This window comes from Schistocerca piceifrons, chromosome 7 (assembly GCF_021461385.2).
Source record: "Schistocerca piceifrons isolate TAMUIC-IGC-003096 chromosome 7, iqSchPice1.1, whole genome shotgun sequence".
Lineage (NCBI taxonomy): Eukaryota > Metazoa > Arthropoda > Insecta > Orthoptera > Acrididae > Schistocerca > Schistocerca piceifrons.
In genome coordinates, this window is record NC_060144.1 from 350,596,439 (window position 1) to 350,618,827 (window position 22,389).

The following is a 22,389-nucleotide window of genomic DNA, read 5'->3' on the forward strand; positions in this document are numbered from 1 at the left end:
TTAAATGATGCAGGGCGTCGAGAACACAGACTGACGATTGAGGTGTTTAACCTGCAGTGTGTGTGAAACCTGTTAGTCAAGGAAAGCAGGATTCGGTTACGATTGTGGACGGGGTCGTAATCAGTTACCATTGGTCCCCTTTTGCAATTATACGCATTTATTTTAAAACGGTAATTCCAAACTCAGCAATAAATAGATATCACACGTTATTAATGAAAGAATAAACGATTGTGTAATTAATAGTGCTTTCAGTGCGTTTCAGTTTACCAAATGAGCATAAAATACAGACACAGCAAATAATGTTTAAAAAACAAGCCAATGTGATCCCAATTAGAATTTTAAGGCAAGTAAGCACAGTCACGGCTGAAGGTCTTTAACGCCAAGAACGGCAATTATAAAAAAATTTAACAAATACACTGTAAAACAGCAATGCAATAGCAAAGGTTAATTTAAAAAGACAGGCAACTGATCACCAAACGGGTGAGAGAAAATGATGATAAACTTGGTAGCACAACCATTTAAACCTGCTGTAACGCTAAGAATGGCAGTTACACAAAAAATTTTAGAAACACGCAATAAAACAGCAAATACAATAATGAAACACAAGGGCCAGTCACAGAGGTGCACCAGGAATCGCCCTCTGAGTAGGTCCGACAAAAAACACTTACGCGAGCGATGAGATATGCAGCCAAGAGTTGCATTCACTTCGCAAGATGGTTAGTCAGACTAGTGGCAATCTAACAAATGACTAATGATAATCTTGCTGAGGCTACCTGACGTCCAATAAACCAAATGCAAAGATGTAAAAATACCCTAAAGCTGGAACCGGCGGTCAGGACTCCGTCCTCAGAATACTTTGCTTAGAGCGCCTCGAACGAGAAAGGAATCACTACCACCAGAGTAGAAGAATCGCCAACCAACCTACAATCAAGAAAGCTGTCAAAACTGCACGCCTCACCTGACAGCACCGGCAAGGCGAGGAAACGTACACTACCGTTACATACACTAACCCCCAGGGCAGGTAACTGGGGCGTTAGCGGCCACGAGGCAGGAAAAATACAGCTGGTTGAATTTAACAAACAGTAACAAACTGAACGCCATAAATAGCAATTAGAAGTCCAGGAAACCTAATCAGATTCGCCTTCCCCAAGCACACCACTCGCTGCTCTTCGCCTCAGCAACACTACGAGCAGCAACACGAACCCAAGACACTGGAGAATCGCAAGCTCTCACGATGTTGGAGGTTTTTCTACTTGAATCCAAATGCATTCAACTTAAAGCTTGCAGGATCCGGTTTACGACGAGGTCGTGCACCCTCATATTTTAAGATCACCTGTAAAATAACTGATAACTTAATTCAAATAGTTACAATACTTAAATCAACGTAAACTCAATTTATGAACTGAAAATAACTTCCGTAGTATTGTTGTAAATGAACTATTGTACCTTCGTACTGACCAGATTTGAGGTTAAACTCGCCCTCTCTCAAGTTGATAACGTGCCTTTTCTGTCCAGAAAGACGTAACGAAGCTTGCTCGTATGCTCCGTTGTAGCTGCTTTTAAACCGATCCAGTGCTGTATTGTATCTTATGACTTCCATTTCTGTTACTGGCCTGGATTGGAAAGGGAGTTTATTCTTGCATGTTGTATTAGCTAGATATACTGTCAAATCCTTTGAATATATCACACTGATCGTCTAAGTTGATAATAACACGTGGCGAAGGGTGCGTTCGTGAATTCCGGAAACCTTGGCACAACTTCTTCGGCATCTCACATTCCAGAACTTGGTCAATCACATCAATATTTTTATTACGTTAGATGTACAAATGACCTGTTAAAGAGAATGACATATTTACAAAATCAAATCGTTTTTCTGCATTACAAGGCGGTCAACAAAACTGAACACAGTGAAATCCTTGTTTTGCCCCCCACAAGAGTCACAAAAGATCTCCAGATTGCTGACTTATGAAATTAGAAAATTGTGTACAAAATGATGAAGGAACGATTGAACTTCGTCTGCTCCTTTTCGGCCTGAGCTCTCTGGACGCGTATAAAAAGAACTATCTCCTGTTGCCAAAACAGAAACATTGGGAAAAAATACAGGCCACCGTCGTTGTAATAAACTTCATTGGTCTTTGTATTTGGACAAGGGAAATTTTTACTGTAATCCATGGATATTACAGCCTCAGATGCAGTTTTTTGTTTTTCGGTCTTTGCTTATTCTTCTGGTCATTGGACACATTTTTGTTTTCTAAGATGCAATTCATGGGCTGTTTAATTGGATCGAAGTTCTGAATGATGCCTTACTTTATCTTCAGCAGACCATATTGAAGTCAGCTCTTCTTGGCTAGATTCTCACTACAGGAACCACAAGCATCAGACCGTGGCTATCCGAAACTTATATTGAGATATGAATTGAATTTTGTGTGGAATGTTTTATACGAAATATTCTTCTCTTTAAACTCCTTTCTTTGTATTAAAGGACTCGAGGAGGTAGATTATTTCTGTGTCTTCGTTAAACTATAGTGGTTATTGGGACCTTTAAATGAGCTAATGTGCCCTCTTATTGTTTCATGTATTTCATCTGCTATAGTCTGTGAGCGGGGTACGTGTTTTCCTCGGTCATCTCGCAGATGTTGGTCTCCAGATTTTAGTTTTGGCGTTTGTGATCTACTTTGCCCTTATTTATTCCTGACTTGCGTGCTTACTTGGAATATTCCGTTGAGGGTAAATTCTCACTGCACTGAATTTATAAGCCGCATCTCGAAACTGTCTCTTCTATTCTGGGATGCCTGAGCTGTCCAAACATCACTGCGATTAAACCACTTAAACAGAGGTTTTATTTCATCATGATTTTCAGATCTGTTCATTTTCTTCTAATATTTCTTTTATTTTCATCGCTGAAAATATCAAAACCATTGCTTTAAAACGTACAAGGTTCCACTGTTTCATGTGATTACTGCCGAAATACTACCAGTGCTGGTCTTGTAGCTGACATTACTGTGGACTGGTTAAAATATGTAGTTGTAATTTCAAAACATTTTTAGGTTTACTGGACTTCCTACTTTAAGCATACATGCTTTGACGATGCTAGTGTTGAATCTGAATCCTCAGATTAAACTTAAGTTTAAGGAGTGAAAAAGTTGAAAAGGGGTTCTGGTATTCAAATGTAAAAGAGTTTTCCCCCGCACACGTTATCACGTTACTGAAATATCTCGCGACTTGTCAGATTGGTGCCCAGTTCTACGGAGCCTTCAAATACAACTTTGCTGAATTTAATAACTTTTCGACATTCTGTCAGTTTCAAAGCGTATAAAATACAACGCAAAACTGATGTGGAATTCCGATCCTGTGCCAACCACTTCATACTAAAGCAACATTTGCAACCTACGTCCTCAATTATTTGCTGGATGTATTCCAATATCTGTCTTCTTCTACAGTTTTTACCTTCTATAGCTCCATCTAGTACCATCGAAGTCATTCCCTGATATCTTAACAAATGTCCTACCACCCTGTCCCTTCTCCTTGCCAGTGTTTTCCATATATTCATTTCCTCTCCTATTCTGCGCAGAACCCCCTCATTCCTTTCCTTATCAGTGCACCTAATTTTCGACATTCGTCTGTAGCATCAAATCTAGAATGCTTCGATTCTCTTTTGTTCCAGTTTTCCCACAGTCCATGTTTCACTGCCATACAAAGCTGAGCTCCAAACGTACGTTCTCAGAAATTTCTTCCTCAAATTAAGTCCATTGTTTGATATTAGTAGACTTCTCTTGGCTAGGAATGCGATTTTGACCAGTGCCATTTGCTTTTGATGTCCTCCTCGCTCCATCAGTCACTCGTTATTTTGCTGCCTAAGTAGTAGAATTCCTTAAGTTCACCTAGTTCGTGACCATCAATCCTGATGTTAAGTTTCTCCCTGTTTTCATTTCAGTTACTTCCCATTATTTTCTTCTTTCTTCGATTTACTCTCAGTAGATATCCTGTATTCAGTAGAGTGTTCTTTCCATTCAGCGTATCATGTAATTCTTCTTACTTTTCATTCAGGATAGCAATATCATCGCCGAATCGTATCATTGACATCCTTTCACCTTTCACCTTCAATTTTAATTCAGCTCCTGATCATTTCTTTCATTTCCATCATTGCTTCTTCTTCGATGTACACACTGAACAGTAGGGGGGGGGGGGGGGGAGGTGAGGGGGAGACTACATCTCTCTCTTACGCCCTTTTCAGTGCGACCATTTCGTTCTAGGTGGTCCACTCTTGCTTCTTGTATATATTGTATATTACCCGTCTCTCCCTATAGCTTAACCCTATTTTTCTCAGAATTTCTAACATCGTGCACCATTTTAGGCTGTCAAATGCTTTTTCAGGTCTATAAATCCTATGAATGTGTCTTGATTTTTGTTTAGTCTTGCTTCCATTATCAACTGCAACGTCAGAGTTGCCTCTCTGGTGCCTTTATCTTTTCTAAAGCCAAACTGATCGTCGTCTAACACATCCTCAATTTTCTTTTCCATTCTTCTGTATATTATTCCTATAAGCAACATGGCTGCATGAGTTTTTAAGCTTATTGTGTTCTAATTCTTTCACCTGTCGGCTCATGCAGGCTTCGGAATTGTGTGGAAGACTTTTTCCGAAAGTCAGATGGTACATCGCCAGACTCATACATTCTACACACCAGCGTGAGTAGTCGTTTTGTTGCCACTTACCCAAATGATTTTAGAAATTCTAATCGAATGTTGTCTATCTCTTCTGCTTTATTTGATGTTAAGTGCTGCAAAGCTCTCTTAAATTCTGATTCTAATATTGGATCCACCATCTCTTCTAAATCGACTCCCGCTTCTTCTATCACATCAGTCAAATATTCCCCCTCATAGAGGCCTTCAATATACTCTTTCTACTTATCCGCTCTCTCCTCTGCATTTAACAGTGGAATTCCCGGTGAACTCTTAATGTTGCAACTCTTGTTTTTGGTTTCACCGAAGATTGTTTTGACTGAGTCAGTCCTTCTGACAATCATTTCTTTTTCGATTTCTTCACATTTCTAATGCAGACATTTCGTCTTAGCTTCCCCGCACTTCCTATTTATTTCATTCCTCTCCGATTTATATTTATGTATTCCTGAATTTCCCTGAACATTTTTGTGCTTTCTTCTTTCAACGATCAACTGAAGTATTCATTCTGTTACCCATGGCTTCTCCGCAGTTACCTTCTTTGTACCTATGTTTTTCTTTCCAACTTCTAAGATTGCCCTTTTTGGAGATGTCCATTTCTCTTCAACTGTACTGCCTACTTGGCTACTCTTTATTGCTGTATCTACTGCCTTAGAGAATTTCAAGCATGTCTCGTCATGCCTTAGTGCTTCCGTATCTCACTTCTTTGCGTATTGATTCTTCCTGACTAATCTGTTAAACTTCAGTCTAGCCTTCATCACTACTACATTGTTATTTGAGTCTATATCTTATCTTGGGTACGCCTTACAATCCAGTATCTGATTTCGAAATCTCTGTCTGACCACGACGTAATCTAACTAAAATCTTCCCGTATTACCCGGCTTCTTCCAACTATACCTCCTCCTCTTGTGATTCTTGAACAGAGTATTCACTGTTACTACTTAAAATTTATTGCAGAACTCAACCAGTTTTTCTCTTCTCTCATTCCTTGTCCCAAGCTCATACTCTCCTGTAACCTTTTCTTCTTCTCCTTCCCCAAGAACAGCACTCCAGTCCGCCATGACAGATTTTCATGTTCCTTTACGTTCTGTATTTCCCTTTCAATATCCTCATATACTTTCTCTATCTCTTCATATTCAGCTTGTGATGTCGGCATGTATACCTGAAATGTCGTTGTCGGTGTTGGTTTGCTGTCGATTTTGATAAGAACAGCCTTATCACTGAACTGTTCGCAGTAACAGATTCTCTGCCCTACCTTCCTATTCATAACGAATCCTACGCCTGTTATAGCATTTTTCGCTGCTAGTATTTCAGTACCTTGAAAATGCCATTTATGAACTTTTACTGGCGCTAGATGGCCGCCGAGTGACATCATAGGTATTTTCTTCGCCCGCTAAAAGAACTTATTTAAGAGGAAATAGTGTCAAATTTAAATTTTCTTTGTTTTGTTTACTTGCTGTAGTGTCCGTTCTTGTCACAAAACTGAATATTATCCTCCCAGCAGAGCTTGTTCTTGAAAAAACTTGTTCTTTAGATGAAGTCCCGATGATCGCGACATAACCCGAAATTTTACGTGACATAAACACAACAAATTCTATTCAAGTTTTCTAGATAGTGCTAAATTCGTTTAAAAAAGACAGCTACTAGTTTCATCAGTTTCTATTGTCACAATAAAAGTTTCTAAATCGTATTTAAGTAACACATTTCGTATTGTTTACTAGTTAGATAAATGCCATCTAGGCCTACATTTTCCGAATTATAAACGTTTAAAAACCTGACCAAACACGCCTGATAACGTAAATTCTCTAAAAGCAAAGTGATTACAAGTTCATTATTCTGTCACTGTATCTCTGAATCAGTACAAAAACATCAACAACCGCACGTAAGACCTTTGTGTCGTTTTTTATTTACACATAGCCAATCTCGCGTCGTTGAAAAATTTAAAACGTTCAGTAATCTTCATTATTCTTTCGAAATTGACCATGAGCTAGAAATGTGGGAGCAGTCATGGGTAGTGATTAGAGGGCTTTGTTGCCAGTCTTGTGGGAAATATTTTCACTTTGGGAGGGGAGGGGGATGCAGTGGGGAGAATGTTTTGATTGGGGAACAGGAAAGGAAAATTTGTGCCCTTGAGGCACAGTCGGAGGAAGCAAGAAAGGAACCCATAAGGATCAACAGAGATAGGGGGAGGAGGGTGGTAGGGAACTGGCAGCTGATAGGAGGATAGGAAGAAAGAGGACACAGTCTGACAGTTTTATCATCAACACCAAAAACAGGTATCTACCACTGCAAGAGTTAAGTGGAGAAGAGCTTCAGGTAGAACGAGGAGCAGGAAATGTGCAGCACACGCCAATTGAGGCCAAGAAGCCTAGGAATGTACAAAGTCTTAGGAAGAAGAAAGTGCTGCTGCTAGGTAGTAGCCATGGGCGAGATGTAGGCCCTCAGCTACAGGAAAGTTTAGGGGCAGCGTACCAGGCCACCAGTATCTTCAAGCCAACTGCAGGGTTAAGTCCTGTGATAGAGGACCTATGGTCTTTATGTAGAGACTTTACAAAAGAGGACCATGTAGTGTTAGTGTGTGTGGTGAGAAAAAGTTTGGACAGGGATGGGGCATATGACATAGTTCGTGACCTGGATAAGATAGCTTCCCTGACTCATGGCACCAACATACACTATGTTGAGCTATTCTGGCGTCATGATCGACCACACCTTGACGTAGCTGTGAGGCGAATCAATGTGGGGTTAGGGGTGGCTCTGAGGACAGCCAACTTTGCTCATGTTTCTCTGGTGCCCGTCAGGACTATCAACAGATGGGGCTTCACTAGGAATGGCCTACACCTAAACAGGACTGGGAAGGAACGATTGGTACAGCTGATTCATGAAAGTATAGGGGGTGGATCTCAAATACCTGTTGTTATAGGTAGGAAAAGTACGTCTTTTTTAGGATAAATCCAGACAACAGGTTCCCCTGCGTAAAGAGTATCTCCACAAATTTAAAAAATCCTGAAACAGTCACTCACAAAGCAGATTTTAACGCTTCAGATATCACACATACCAGATGTCGCAAAGAAAAACAAACCACTGGAAAGAGTAACATGGGGCATTTCACAGACTTAACAATCCTCCACCAAAACATGCAGTCAATAAAAAATAAAACAAAACTATTAGAATCTTTGAACTGCATCGTAGTTTGTATTACTGAGCACTGGTGTAGAGACACAGAAATACAATGTGTCGTATTATCATTGTATGAAAGGGCAAACTCTTACTGCAGAACTACTTCAAGGGGTTGAGGATCATGCATTTATATCTGAAAAGGAACACAGTTCATATCAAGACATGACCTCAGTACAGTAAGTGAAGACAAACACTTTCAAATATCAGCTATTCAATTAACAGGGCTTGATATCACCAAGAAATTAATCATTTTGTGTGTGTACAGATCTCCCAGTGATAGTGTGGACACTTATTTCAATAAATTAACAGATGTTCTAAACAAAGTCTCAAGTACAAAGGTCAACATAATTCTGTGTGGGGAGATTAACATCAGCACTAATATCATAAATGAATCAGGCAGCACCTTCATAATCATTCTGCAAAGTTTTGGCATGTCCCTATTGGTGAATAGCGCAACAAGGTTTACTACAACGACTGCATCAGTAATTGACCATGTGGCTGCAAATATGGACAATGAAAAATGTGATGTAGCTGTAAAAGATCTCAGACTATCAGACCATCTCTGTCAAATAACAACAGTAAAATCAGGCATTGAATCATTCCCTAAACTACAACCCTACAAGTAACATCTATCAGAAGTCAAAACAAAATATTTTTCAAAAGAACTAGAAAAACAAAGCTGGGATGAAGTGTATAAGGAAACCAATGTGACTATGAAATTCTCTAAATTCTCCACATTGTTTAAAATGAACTTTGAAAGGGAATTTCCAAAAGTATGCTTGCCTGTTTCAACACCTCACGTAACAGAAGTCCTCCCTAACTCTTAAACAACTCAGTTCCATGAAAAAGATTCGCAATGATCCAGAATTCTTAAATTTCTATCACAGATACAAAAAGATCTATAGGAAGGTGCTGATTGTTGCAAAAAAGTTATTTAATGACAAAATAATATATAATGAAGAGAATAAAAGCAAAGCATTCTGGGATGTTAAAAAAAAGAAAACAGGGAGAGGCAAACAATCGCAGAAAAACATACTGCTAAGGGGGGTGAGGATAAGGTAATAAATGATCCACAACACTTAAGAAACTAAGTAAACGAGCATTTTTCAAGTATTGCGGAGAAGCTACAGCATAAATTCCCCAAAACAAATTTAACATCTGTAAATAATGTTGCACTAAATACAATGATGTTGCTTCCAACCACAGTGAAGGAAGTCAATAAAACTGTTCAAAAACTAAAAAATAAAATGTCAACAGGCTCATATGAAGTACCATTGTATGTGCTGAAACAATGCTTAGGGATTATACAAGGCCCCTTAACAAATATAATAAATGAATCCTTCACATCAGGAACATTTCCAGAGCAGTTAAAACGGGCAAGAGTTGTACCTTTGCTTAAGAAAGTTTACGCAGAAGACATAGAAAATTATCGGCCCAATTCCCTGCTGTCATCATTCTCAAAAATAATAGAAGCAATTACGAAAGACACATTAATGAATTACCTGAATAAATACAATCTTTTAAGCGAATCACAGTTTGGTGTCCGAAGTGGCAAAAGTATGGAGTCAGCCATAGTAGAATTCACAAAAGTTGTACTTGATGCTCTTGATAAAGATGAGTGTGCCACAGGCATATTTTTGGATGTTTATAAGGCCTTTGATACAGTCGGCCACAAGATTGTATTAAATAAATTAGAAGCATTAGGAATAAGAAGGGTAGCTAATGACTGCTTTCGATCATACCTAGCAGATAGGGTACAAAGAGTAGAGATAACACATACTTCAAATAGATCTAAACATTTAGTAAAACACTTATCAGAACCAAAATACGTTAATATAGGAGATTCACAAGGTAGCATTTTAGGACTGGTGTACAACAATAATTTTCCCATTAGTGTTACTCATAGTTAAAAAATTCTCTTTGCTGATGACACCAATATTATAATCACTGAGAAAACAAGAGAACTCCTTGCTGAGAAAGCAAATGAAACTCTCGTGGATGTTTATGGCTGGTCAGTAAGCAATAAAGTAATGTTGAACATAAAGAAAACTAATGCCATGAATTTCAGTTTGAAGAGGGAAAATGACAATGTTAATTTAAATGTAGATGGCACCTCCATAGACTGTGCAACAAATACAAAATTTCTAGGAATGAATATTGATTCTCAGTTGAAATGGTGTGGACACACAAAGGTACTTGCAAACAGAATGTCATCAGCATGTCATGTCCTTAGAATCATATCATCAGTGTGTAACGTGCAGTGTCTTTTAGTTACATATTTTTCATTTGTACCCTCAGTTCTTAGGTCAAAAATAACAGTCGAGCTCATTGTAAAGATCTCTTCAAAGCACTGGGGGTTTTAGCTGCTCCATGTGAATACATATACCAGTCAGTTATAAACATCAAAAATAACATTTGCAGTTACTGCACAAACATCTCTGTCCATGACCATGCAACAAGAGATAGACTCAATTTACAGTTACCAAGAAAAAATAAACATAAAACTCAAAACAGCATTTTCCACCAAGGAATAAAACTGTATTATAAATTACCAAAAGAGATTAATGAAATTGCAAAAATGCACTTATTTAAAAAGGCAGCTAAAAAGTACCTGTTATGCAATACATTTTATAAATTGAAGGATTACTTAGATGAAACAGAGTAGGGGTTTGATAGAAAAAATGTTGTACAAATAAATAATAATAATAATAATAATGATTATAAAACATCCAACATTCCACATAACACATTCACTTTACGGTTTTTTCCTTCTTTTTTCGTTTCTAGAAATACTTACCCCCAAGCTATGTATAGCACAATACTAACACCCCTTCCTCTTTCTGAACTCAACATCTCACTCATTATGGAGGGATGCTGACTCATTTTTTCAGGATAGCAAATGGGAAGTTGCAGTACAGAAAATGGCCCAGAGATCGTCAGTGTGTCTATGTGTGTGTGTGTGTATGTGTAGTGAGTGAAGTGTTATGAAACAATGTATGTATAGTGTGTGCAGTGACTGGTAGGGAGATATGAGGAACAGTGTGGCATTAGATTATTTAATAAGTTATTTGTTAAAAAAAGTGTTGTATACCAGGAGTAAATCTAATGATTATGTCTAACTAGAAGTCTGTAAATATATGTGTATATGAAATAACTTATTTTAAATTGGTCTAAACTTGTAAATACTTTGACTTGTCCTATATACTTTGAAAAAAAACCAGATCTACAGATGAATAAAGCTACTACTACTACTACTACTACTACTAGTAATTTATATGCTGAGACAATTGGCCTCTTGTACTCTAGATCCACTCAGCGGCCTCTTTCAATGTATTATTTTCGACCATTGAAAAGATCTTTTAAGCATTGTTTTGTAAAGAAATAACATTTTGTAGAACATTGTAAAGTGATTTCCAGAATGAGATTCTCACTCTGCAGCGGAGTGTGCGCTGATACGAAACTTCCTGGCAGATTAAAACTGTGTGCCCGACCGAGACTCGAACACGGGACCTTTGTCTTTCACGGGTAAGTGCTCTATCATCTGAGCTACCGAAGCACGACTGATGCCCGGTACTCACAGCTTTACTTCTGCCAGTATCTCGTCTGCTACCTTCCAAACTTTACAGAAGCTCTTCTGCGAACGTTGCGGAAGTTTCATATCAGAGCACACTCCGGTGCAGAGTGAGAATCTCATTCTGGAAACATCCCCCAGGCTGTGGCTAAGCCATGTCTCCGCAATATCCTTTTTTCAGGAGTGCTAGTTCTGCAAGGTTCGCAGAAGAGCTTCTGTAAAGTTTGGAAGGTAGGAGACGACATACTGGCAGAAGTAAGGCTGTGAGTACCGGGCGTGAGTCGTGCTTCGGTAGCTCAGATGCTAGAGCACTTGCCCGCGAAAAACAACGGTCCCGAGTTCGAGTCTTGGCTGGGCACACAGTTTTAATCTGCCAGGAAGTTTCATTGTAAAGTTATTTCCACTAACTATTTACAGATGAAATGGTTTAATACGATGTGACGATGAAAATGTAGTTCTAAACAAATGCATCGTGTACCACGTATTCAGCGCCGCCTAGCGGTTTAGTCTGTTTGGTTTTCAATTTGTCGTTCGGTAGCAATTTGAAATTTTTTTTCATTTGTGTCGCGGATATGAATTGTGACGAGATACAACGTATCTACTGAATAATTTTTTATGATCGACATGATATTGGTAAGCTAGAAAGCAATACTCTTCTCATTGTACTATGTCTATCACCAATGGTGAAATGTAACATCTTTTCATATCTTTTGATATCTATTAAGGCGATTCTGGAAATAATAAAAAGTGTGATCAGAACCCCTGAAAGTAATGGAAGTGCAACCAGATGGCTGCTTCGTCTCACAGCATTTTCATGCAAGTTAATTTATCAAAAATTCAGGAAACCTGTAAGTTTGGACTTAACCAGTTTTTTCCCCTGGACTCTTCTTCCCAAAAAGTTTACGTGCCCGATACTACCCAACAGTCCCGTATCCTGTACTCTATGACCAGCAAGATGAACATTGTTAGATGGATCGAGCTTTCCGCTGGTGTCGATTGACTGGTTTGTCTTCGTAGAATGTCTTTGGTGGTATGGATGAGGCGTGAGAGGCTAGTGATAGAGAGGGGGTGCGGGCAAGGGTGAGAAGCTGCTGTACACATGCAAGAAGGGTTGGCGAGCGTAACGGCCAGTGAATGGACGTGCTTTGGTGAGACTGCTGGGAGCAGAGGAGAGTGCGAGTGTGTAGGAAGATACATGCTCAGACTTTCGCTAGTTCGGAGGAAGAAGACAGCACGCCATGATAGTCATCTTGTGTAGAATGATGGTATGTCGCTTTTGGAACTTTTGGTCATTGCTGTCTAGGGGACTGGTTTCAGTTTCACCCGATGAAGTGATCTTATTCTAGAATCTCGTGGAACTTTGTTGTGAAGGTGATATAAGAGGGGGAGAAATATGGACAGCGCAGGTAACGAATAATTTGGTTTGGTTTGGTGGAAATAAGGCACGAACTGTAACCTGCTGAACTGGTTGAGAAGCACTTGTTCTGGTAGTCAGGCGTGTGGTACGAGTAATGCAAGGTCCATGGGGGTGTGTAGATATTAAGTAATTTAAGTAAAGTGAATCTGTACGTGGGTACTTTGATAAAAGGTTGTTTTTTCTGTTACTGTAACATCCGGTCTACCCGACGGGAGGCCCTCGTCACATGACATTTATTTATTTACTGTTTAGGGTTGTATATTAACTGGATTTTTTTCTTCTCTGAGGACTGTGTGTATTAGTGTAGTAATTACCAGGCCGGCCGCGGTGGTCTAGCGGTTCTACGCGCTCAGTCCGGAACCGCGCGACTGCTACGGTCGCAGGTTCGAATCCTGCCTCGGGCATGGATGTGTGTGATGTCCTTAGGATAGTTAGGTTTAAATAGTTCTAAGTTCTAGGGGACTGATGACCACAGATGTTAAGTCCCATAGTGCTCAGAGCCATTTGAACCATTTTGAGTAATTACCGGAAATAGTGGAGAGCTCTCAGGTTAATATTTCGGTGACTGTTCCAGGTAAACTAAATTTAATAAACTGCATTTCCTTTGGTTAACTAACTGTAAATGATAGCGTGAGAACTTAAAATGATCATTTTCTGTGTGAGATTTGGTTAAATTATTTGTTATCAAGTGCTCTCGTAAATGTTTTTGGTAGACTGATTTAACTTGTGGAGATTTAACGGCAAGTGTCCTGGAACTGTTGGTTTATAGATTATTTTAAAAGAACTGTCCTCTGGTATTGTCAGATTTTTTAAAATTACAACTTAAGGGATTTAAATAAAACATTGGTCAATGGTTGTAGTTTCAAAAAACTGCTTTAATGTTTTGTTTAATTTTTTTGGGTGATGTCTTTCTATAAGCTTTTGTAAGTGAGTGTTAGAAAACAAAAGGATTTCACTATAAGATGGAACTGATTAGCTAATGCTCGTTGGATCATAAATATAGGAAGAGACTAACAATTGCCGTTAGCAAAGTAAATGAAATGGTAGGGCACGGTATTAACTGCTCAGCCACGTATTAAAAAGCTCGTTGGCCTTTTGAAACTTAAGAAACTTTTGTAGTAAGGAGTGTTCGACTTTCAGTGTACAATCAGTCTGCTCCACTTTCCGACTAAATCCGTGCCTTAAATGAAATGAAAAATAAAAAAAAGTTTCCAGGTTTTGCACATTTGTCCGTGATAAACATAATTTTTGTACTCCAGTTTCTAAAGTTATAATAGTCGAGGTACATGAAAGCGAGGCAGCTGTTGAGAAGGGAGTGAGACAGGGTTGTAGCATATCGCCAATGTTATTCAATCTGTACACTGAACAAGCAGTAAAGGAAACCAAAGAAAAACTTGGAGAAGGAATTAAAGTTCACGGAGAAGAAATAAAAACTTTGAGGTTTGCCGATGACACTGTAATTCTGTCCGGGACAGCAAAGGTCTTGGAAGAGCAGTTAAACGGAATGGGACTGTGTCTTCAAAGGAGGATGTAAGATGAACATCAACAAAAGCAGATAAAGGATTATTGAATGCAGTCGAATCAAATTAGGTGATGCTGAGGGAATTAGATTAGGAAACGAGACACTTAAATTAGTAGATGAGTTTAGCTATTTGGTGAGCAAAATAACTGAAGATGCCCGAAGCAGAGAGGACAACAGCAAAAAAAGCGTTTCTAAAGAAGAGAAATTTGTTAATATCGAAATTAGATTTAACTGTTAGGAAGTCTTTTCTGAAAGTATTTGTCTGGAGTGTAACCATGTATGGTAGTGAAACATGGACGAAAAACAGTTTAAACAAAAAGAGAATAGAACCTTTCGATATGTGATGCAGCAGAAGAATGTTGAAGACTAGATGGATCGATCACCTAACTAATGAGGAGGTACTGAATAGAATTGGGGAGACAAAAAATTTATGGCACAACTTGATCAAAAGAAGAGATCGATTGATAGGACACATTTTGAGATCATCAAGTTAGTACTGGTGGGAAGTGGGAGGGGGGGGGGGGGTAAAAATCGTATACGGAGACCAAGAGATGAATACAGTAAGCAGATTCAGAAGCAGTAGTTATTCGGAAATGGAGTCTCGCACAGGAGAGAGTAGCATGGAGAGCTGCATTAAACCAGTCTTCGGACTAAAGACCACCACCACAACAACAACAAAGTTTCTAAATCTTACTCACAGTCAGACTACTCAGTTTTTCTGTTTGAGTAACGAATGTGGTAGGGCTAAATAACACCATCTGTGGGTAAGTGTGAATTATCGAACTTTTACTGAGCGAGGTGGTGCAGTGGTCAATTTCCGTAATTTCTCTAAATCTCTTCAGGTAACTGCCGGTATGGTTCCATTGAATAAGCACGACTAACTTCTTTCCCCATCCTTCACAAATCCCATGGGACCTATGAGATCGCTGTTTGGTCCCCTCCACTAAACCAACCAAGCAACCAACCGAGCTCTTAAACTTACCTGTGTGTACGTTGTGAATGATGGGAGCAGGTGTTTTGGAGAACACCGGCCGCAGAGTGCAGCGTCACTGTGAATCAGCTGCTGCGTGGAGTTTGGACCGGTCCAGAGGTCGAGCCGCGGGCAGCCTTGAAAGCAGCCAGTCTCCACCGCGCGCTGCACTCAGTCGGCGTGTAGAACGTTGGCGGGATCTCGCTCCGACGGCCCTGGGGGATGCTGGACATAACGACACTGCTTCTGGCGGCTGTTGTGGTCGCAGTGTCTGCGAGCATCATCTCCAGGAAATGGCGCTGGAGGCAGGTCGAAAAGCTTCCTGGCCTCGTAGCCCTGCCTTTTATAGGGACTACGTACATCGCATTCCTTACGAAGCGAGAGGGTAAGTCCAAGTTTTCAGTTAGTCTCAGTTTTAAAACATCTTTCCCACTGCGTCGTTGGAAAAATGAGTGCAGAGCGGATCTCGAACTAGTCGATCGTTTCGTTTCCCACTCGATTTTCGAATTAAAAAATAATCATCTACCGCACGTTATCTTCTATTTATGGCGATTTCATTCAGCGAGTACACAAATGATGGTTCATACATTCCTTTTGCTGATTGACAATTGTCTAACATAGGTGCTTGCTTATAGTAATGTAAAGCAATGTATGAAGTTATTTAAGGAATACTGCACTGAAGAAGTAATGAACTACATTCTGTTTCTACTAATAAATTTACATTCATAAGTGTGTTCTTTATGTAAAGCTAAAATTCCGTGTATCAGATGCTCAACCAGTATATAATCTATATAACTCCAGGTGTGTATTTATCTCAGGTATCACATAGAATACACCTCAAATATCAGCAAGTAGACAAACAAGCAACTACTGAATATCATGTAGTGTCCTGACATGCAACACTCCAAAAACATATCAGTACACTAAACACACACTATTGTAAATGAGAACAGCTCGAGGTCCTACCGAGACCTTTCCGCCTGAAATAGGTAGAAACAGGCTATTGTCAACCAACGAGCTACTTAGACTATATTACACATCCAAATACAATCTACCACTTTCCTCTAAATGTTACAACTTATTTCCACCATACTTATTGTATTTATTTCTTTTTGAGATTTCCATTATATAAATCATATTCTCCTAAACTAGGCAGAAGTAGATTATACAGAACCGCTTTAACGATTGGAGAACATTAAATTCTCTGCACCCTAGAGAATTTATTATACAATACGGTTTTTATATGATTTAAAACAGCATTAACAGCTGCATACCAATAAGATTGTAACAAAAAGAAGTCTTCCCCGTTACATTTAGAAGTATCTGACCCACCTTACATTTCAAGGCGGTGGGCTATTCTGTATGATTAATTAAATAAATAATAAAATATAATATTTTATTCTTAAAATTGAAATACTGATTTTTGCACCCACATTAATCTCAATTTTTTTTAGAAAAACGTATTTGTCCGTAACTTTTTTAATAAATTGTCTCGAATACCTTAATGAATGCAATTCTTTTCATCTTTCATTAAAAAATAAATGGTGCTGTAATTTTTTACAGTTATTTGCGAGGGGCATTCAATATTAATGACCTCTTTTTTTCTGAAAGCATGTTGGTTTTATTCAGGAGTGCAGTGCAACACATTATTCCCGATCTTTCTGGCTACGAAATCCTGCTTTTCAACTTAATCTATGTTTAATGCGAGGGCTTTGCCCCACCTTGCTAAGAGGGCCTGTATGCCCGCATGGCACCACTCTAATGTCCGAACCAAACTTCTCATCACCCACGTACTGCTTCCCGCTGAGTGCGTCCCTGGTTGGGCCAAACAGGTGGAAGTTCTTAAAGGGTCTTGTGCTAGGCGTCGAGGAACCCAGTGGGCAGGCAGCTTCGTGTACCGCAGCTGGTGGACGACTGTGTCACTACTACCAACAGAGACCTTCACTTGAGCAGTGAAGTGTTCTGTTGTGAGCCGTTGATCATTTGGAATTAGGGCGTCCGCACTTCCCAATTTGGCAGGAGTCACAGCGTGCTGCAGCCGGTTGGCACACGGGAATTTGGAAGGTTTAGCGCAATCTTGTTGCGAAGATGACAGACGTCTTTCCAACAATTCACCGTGCTTTTGTTCATTGCCAGGCCTCCGTAGACATTCTCCATGAGCCTACAAATATCTGGGTTTCCAACAAAAGAAACTCAATGACAGCTCTCCGCTTAGAACCCACCTCCACTACAAACGCCAGCAATTTTGAAGGCTACGTATAGCGCCGCCACACATCGGAACGTCATGAAACTATAGGAGCTGGAGCAGGAATATTCCACGATGTCCCACAGCAAATTCTGCACTTTGTCAACAGAAAATGGCAGAGGAAAAAAAAGTGTTTCATTACTTATTGAACGCCCCTCGTAATAAACCACAAATACTGTGTAGTTGACTTTTAATTCGAATATTTTTTCTCAAACGCAGTACTTGTAGGTTTTCTATCAGAACGGGTTCATCCTGGGGATCAATATATCCGAAATACGTCTTTTATAGGAAGGAAGGTGAACAGCGTTTCCAGTACTGTGATGGTTGATGTGGGGTGATTATGGTGGCCATTACCTGGTCGAGGACGAGATAGGGTATCTCTAGTGTCAGGCTAGTGGGTCAGGCGTATATTCAAATCGTGCTCCCCCCGCGTCTAGTGGTTTCGGCACTGCGACAGTTTGCTTGGTACCATGGGATACTTACATCAGTGTGCCCGCCCGGTCGGCCGTGCGGTGTAACGCACGTCTTTCCGGGCGGGAAGGAGCGCCTGGTCCCCGGCACGAATCCGCCCGGCGGATTTCTGTCGAGGTCCGGTGAACCGGCCAGTCTCTGGATGGTTTTTAGGCGGTTTTCCATCTCCCTCGGCGAATGCAGGCTGGTTCCCCTTATTCCGCCTCAGTTACACTATGTCGGCGATTGCTGCGCAAACACGTTCTTCACGTACGCGTACACCACCATTACTCTACCAGGCAAACATAAGGGGTTACACTCGTCTGGCGTGAGACGTTCCCTGGGGGGATCCACCGGGCACCGAACCGCACAATAACCCTTGGTTCGGTGTTGGGCAGCGGAGGGGTGAAGTGGACTGTGGACTGCGGTAGACGTCGTGGGGTTGTGGACCACTGCGGCTGCGACGGGGAGGGAGCCTCTCCGTCGTTTCTAGGTCCCCGGTTAACATACAATACAATACATCAGTGTTGTGTCTAATTCATGTAGCGACTTCTATCAGATCCCCATAACCGAGAAACAAATTCTGTCTACCGGCGACAAGGCAATTTTGTGACCGAAATGATATATAAGGATAACAGATTCCAGCGTGAATTGTCCAATACTTTAGTAACTGATGCGTCCAATTCAGAAACTACGACGAGGGAAGCTATGCGCTCTTAACGTTTCATTTTACGAGAGCCCATGACCTCACATCACATTCTTGGTATATAAACAAAGCCTTCGTTGTCAATGTTTTTAAATAATGAGAAGATAAAAACTTCATTGCGGAGCTAGCTCTAATCAGAGGTCGTAAAAGCGTTCAGTGGTGTGTTACCTCACATTATCACAAGTACTTCGAGGGAAATCATAACAAAAAGTAGAAATGTTCGGAGCCCATTTATGTATGTGGATGTAATCAATTATATGTGGACACACCTAAATTTTCGACCTTCGTATTTTACGATATTTTGCAGCCAGTTGATAGTTACTTTGAAGCTGTTCTTTTTATCGGCGGAACAGGCTGACTTATCATCATCTTCCGTAGGCGATAACGGCCTGTTCATATCAGTGTTTACGTACGTTATCCGGTTTTTATCAACATCAGAGACCACTCACAACGACAAATCGGTTTTAGTGGTGAATCTTTCATGGTTTCTTTCAAATTCACCAATAATTACACTTCCTCAAAAAACTTTACTAACTGTAAATGCTGATCACAATTTAAGAAAACAAAGCAGTGAGACCATAACGTGTGGTACAGACAAGCTAACCTGAGGCGTTCATTCCTCACCCGTCACCACGAGCGGATTCCGTGTGACGTTTCGGACATTTGGAATGTTGTACATTTTTCTTATTATTACTGTCCTATTTATAAATTTTCGCCTCATGACAAAGAAAATATGTGCTAAATTCTATGAGAAAGACAATTAAATACAAAATGCTAACTTACATATTCCCGATGTACTGTCGGCTGGAAACGCGACCAATGCAATCAAAGAAAACTTCATTTGCTTTAGTCAGTTATCGCCCTTGTATTTTGCTAATGACTTCTGGTTTCTGCACAAAGTACCATCATCAGGCCATCCTATGGTCAGAAAAATCATAGCTCATAGTTAAAATATTATTTAAGAAAGATTTACAAATTAATTTCCTCTATCATAACTAACGTAAGATACAAAATTCAACTAAAAATATACGCACCCCCTCATCCCCGGCTCGCCTACCTAAGTAGGTGTGCCATATACAAAACTGGAGGTCAATGCCATCATTTTCAGCATACGTAAACTTCTGCTAGAAATGATAATAATGTCCCCTTTGTGGATGTGTTTTTTTCGATACCCAGGGGTCACAATGTAAAAAATTGTCTAAAAACCAAATTCGCATGAAAGATGGAACGCAAAGAAGACAAATAATAACATATAATAGATGAGATACTAAGAAGCCATGTTAGAATCTAGCTTGTAGCCGACAGACAACTCATGAGCCGCTGAAAAACTATTACAATTGATCACTGGCGAGGGACGAAATCGGCAGCAGCGATTTCAAACGTTTTCTGTATTTAGCCTGAAGTGGTTGTAAACCACAGAAACCTACATTCGGATAGGCAGACTAGAATTTTCTTCATGCTCCAATATCTTAAACCATTGTGAAATACCGCTTAGTTGAAAAAAAACGAAATTGGGCTACATAATATCTTAAACCATTGTGAAATACCGCTTAGTTGAAAAAAAACGAAATTGGGCTACATGCAAGACTTGTTTTTATTCTTTACATTGTTGTTAATTTCGTTATTGGGTGTTACTAACGTAGAAGTAGTTCGCCATTTTGATGATGAACTACAAAATGCAGTTTCTGTCATTGATCGTCTTACACCCCCGACGCTGATTTCATGTCTGTAAACATTCCTACGGTATAAGAGTTTACTGTACCTCCTAACGCCCTTGCCTTTTAACAGAAGTATCTATAGTGTCGTCAGTTTAAAATTCTTGAATTTATTTGGTGTCAATGAATTTGTGTACGGTAACTGTTTTCTGTTCCTGGTTGTTGGTTTCTCACGTTTACTTATGTCTTCTCTTTTAAAGCCCTTCCAACGGAAGTATGCGCTTGAAAGAACAACGGTAAAGTGCAGACTTTTCGTTGTGTTTATTCTTTTTTGATGAGTTCCTTCTTCAGAGAGGAAAATAAAATTGAATGATGAACGTATTTAATGTTCAATTTTCCATTTGTTTGGAGTACTCAAACTAGGCCTTATGTGCCTTTGACAAGCTTAACAGTGGACTATTATATTTTTAATTCTTTTGATCGACCTATTCACCTGTCCTCAAATAGAAACACATACCCGCAGATATATCCAATCGGATATAAAAAAATGAGAAAGAAGCGGCAACGAAACATAATGTTGTTATTTAACTGTATAGAGACGTTATCAGTTGGAAGACTTATTATGTCTTTCGTGTTCTTTGTTGCAGATCGGATGCGCAAATTTGACGAGGTGATCAAGAGGTTCGGTCCAATCTTCCGGTCCTGGATTGGACCGTACCCATCGATAATGATCCAAAAACCAGAATACCTAGAGGTAAGTACGATTTATTTCTTCCGTTGCACCGAGAGAACACATTATCAGTCGCTGCAGTCAATCTGCACAGTACTCACAAGGAAATATTGTACGTAAATATTTTAAGTTTAATAAAAAAGTATCCTGTAAGTATGTTTGAGATTTTACTACACAAAATTCAGAAATGGATTAAAGAGAAACACTGATTGATATATAACTGAGTTAGAAATTGTAGTACAGCAGTGTCACTATCAAATCTCATGCTGTGCAAGAGTTATAAACCGGATATCTAAACGAAATTTTAACCACTGTTTACTCAGATTACTCATCAACTAATGACGTCCGAAATGGACTCATCTATGCCTAACTTAGGAACTCCACTCCGACAGACCAACTAATAACATGGTGTCGAAAAATTTCTACGCTCAATATTGGACTGGCATTTAGGCCATATCTCCTTTAGTTACCATTCAGTATGAAGACGAGTCCAGCATAATAACGCGAAGAATCGCTACTCGCTGTACGGGAATTAAGACCTAAAACAAACATGCACCAGCCTTCATTGGTGATCGAATGTGTTAAGACATAGTATATCTAATTGGGAAGTGCAGGGTTCAAATCTCGACCCGCAAGAAGACGAGTATTAGAATAGTCTCCTAACCATGTCATAGTACATTCTTTTCACCAGTCTTCTCCCAAATAAACCTGTACCCTCGATAGGTATGAGACACCAAATAATTTTCATTCCCGTGAGTTGTTTATGGTCACTGCTCACTTCCTTACAACAGAAGAACACTAAATAAAGTATTCGTAAGACGACAAAACGAAATTTCACCATTTCGCTATTCTATGCCCCCCGCCCCCTCCATATAGTAGGTGAGGAAAGATGCAGAATTTATCAGCTCGAAGGGCAACGTGTAGGTGAAGTGTTAGGCCATGACCACCAAGTTCACACGAACTTCACACCTGTCACTTCTATCTGCTACTGACAGAGCTCTGCAAATTTCTATGCACGTACATAGTGATTTGATGTTTGTAGGCACCACTGAGTCATCAATTTTATTTAAAAAGAATTATCAGTATCTTTTTGTCGGAAGATATATTAATTTTGTCACTTCAGTGCATCACGAACTTTCAGCCTCTAATCGCGTTTATTGCCTAATGCAAAACGTTATTGACTGAGTTAGAATTCCAAAATAACTCTAATTACACTGAAGTGACGAAAGTCATGGGATGCCTACTAAGACCATATCGGCCCTCCTTTTG

General features: G+C 39.7%; 1 protein-coding gene across 4 annotated transcripts in view; it reads left to right on the top strand.

The window, feature by feature from the left end:
* Positions 1 to 15,505: 15,505 nt before the first annotated feature.
* LOC124709113 (cytochrome P450 4C1-like) overlaps positions 15,506 to 22,389 on the top strand; it is a 94,757-nt gene continuing 87,873 nt past the window's right edge. For all 4 annotated transcript variants that reach the window (XR_007005389.1, XM_047240764.1, XM_047240765.1 and 1 more), the window contains exons 1-2: positions 15,506 to 15,719; positions 21,038 to 21,144. Coding sequence is in view for 3 of the 4 variants with exons in the window: in XM_047240764.1 (XP_047096720.1) it covers positions 15,557 to 15,719; positions 21,038 to 21,144 (270 nt within the window). In the remaining variant the exon portion in view is untranslated. The remainder of the gene's footprint in view (positions 15,720 to 21,037; positions 21,145 to 22,389) is intronic.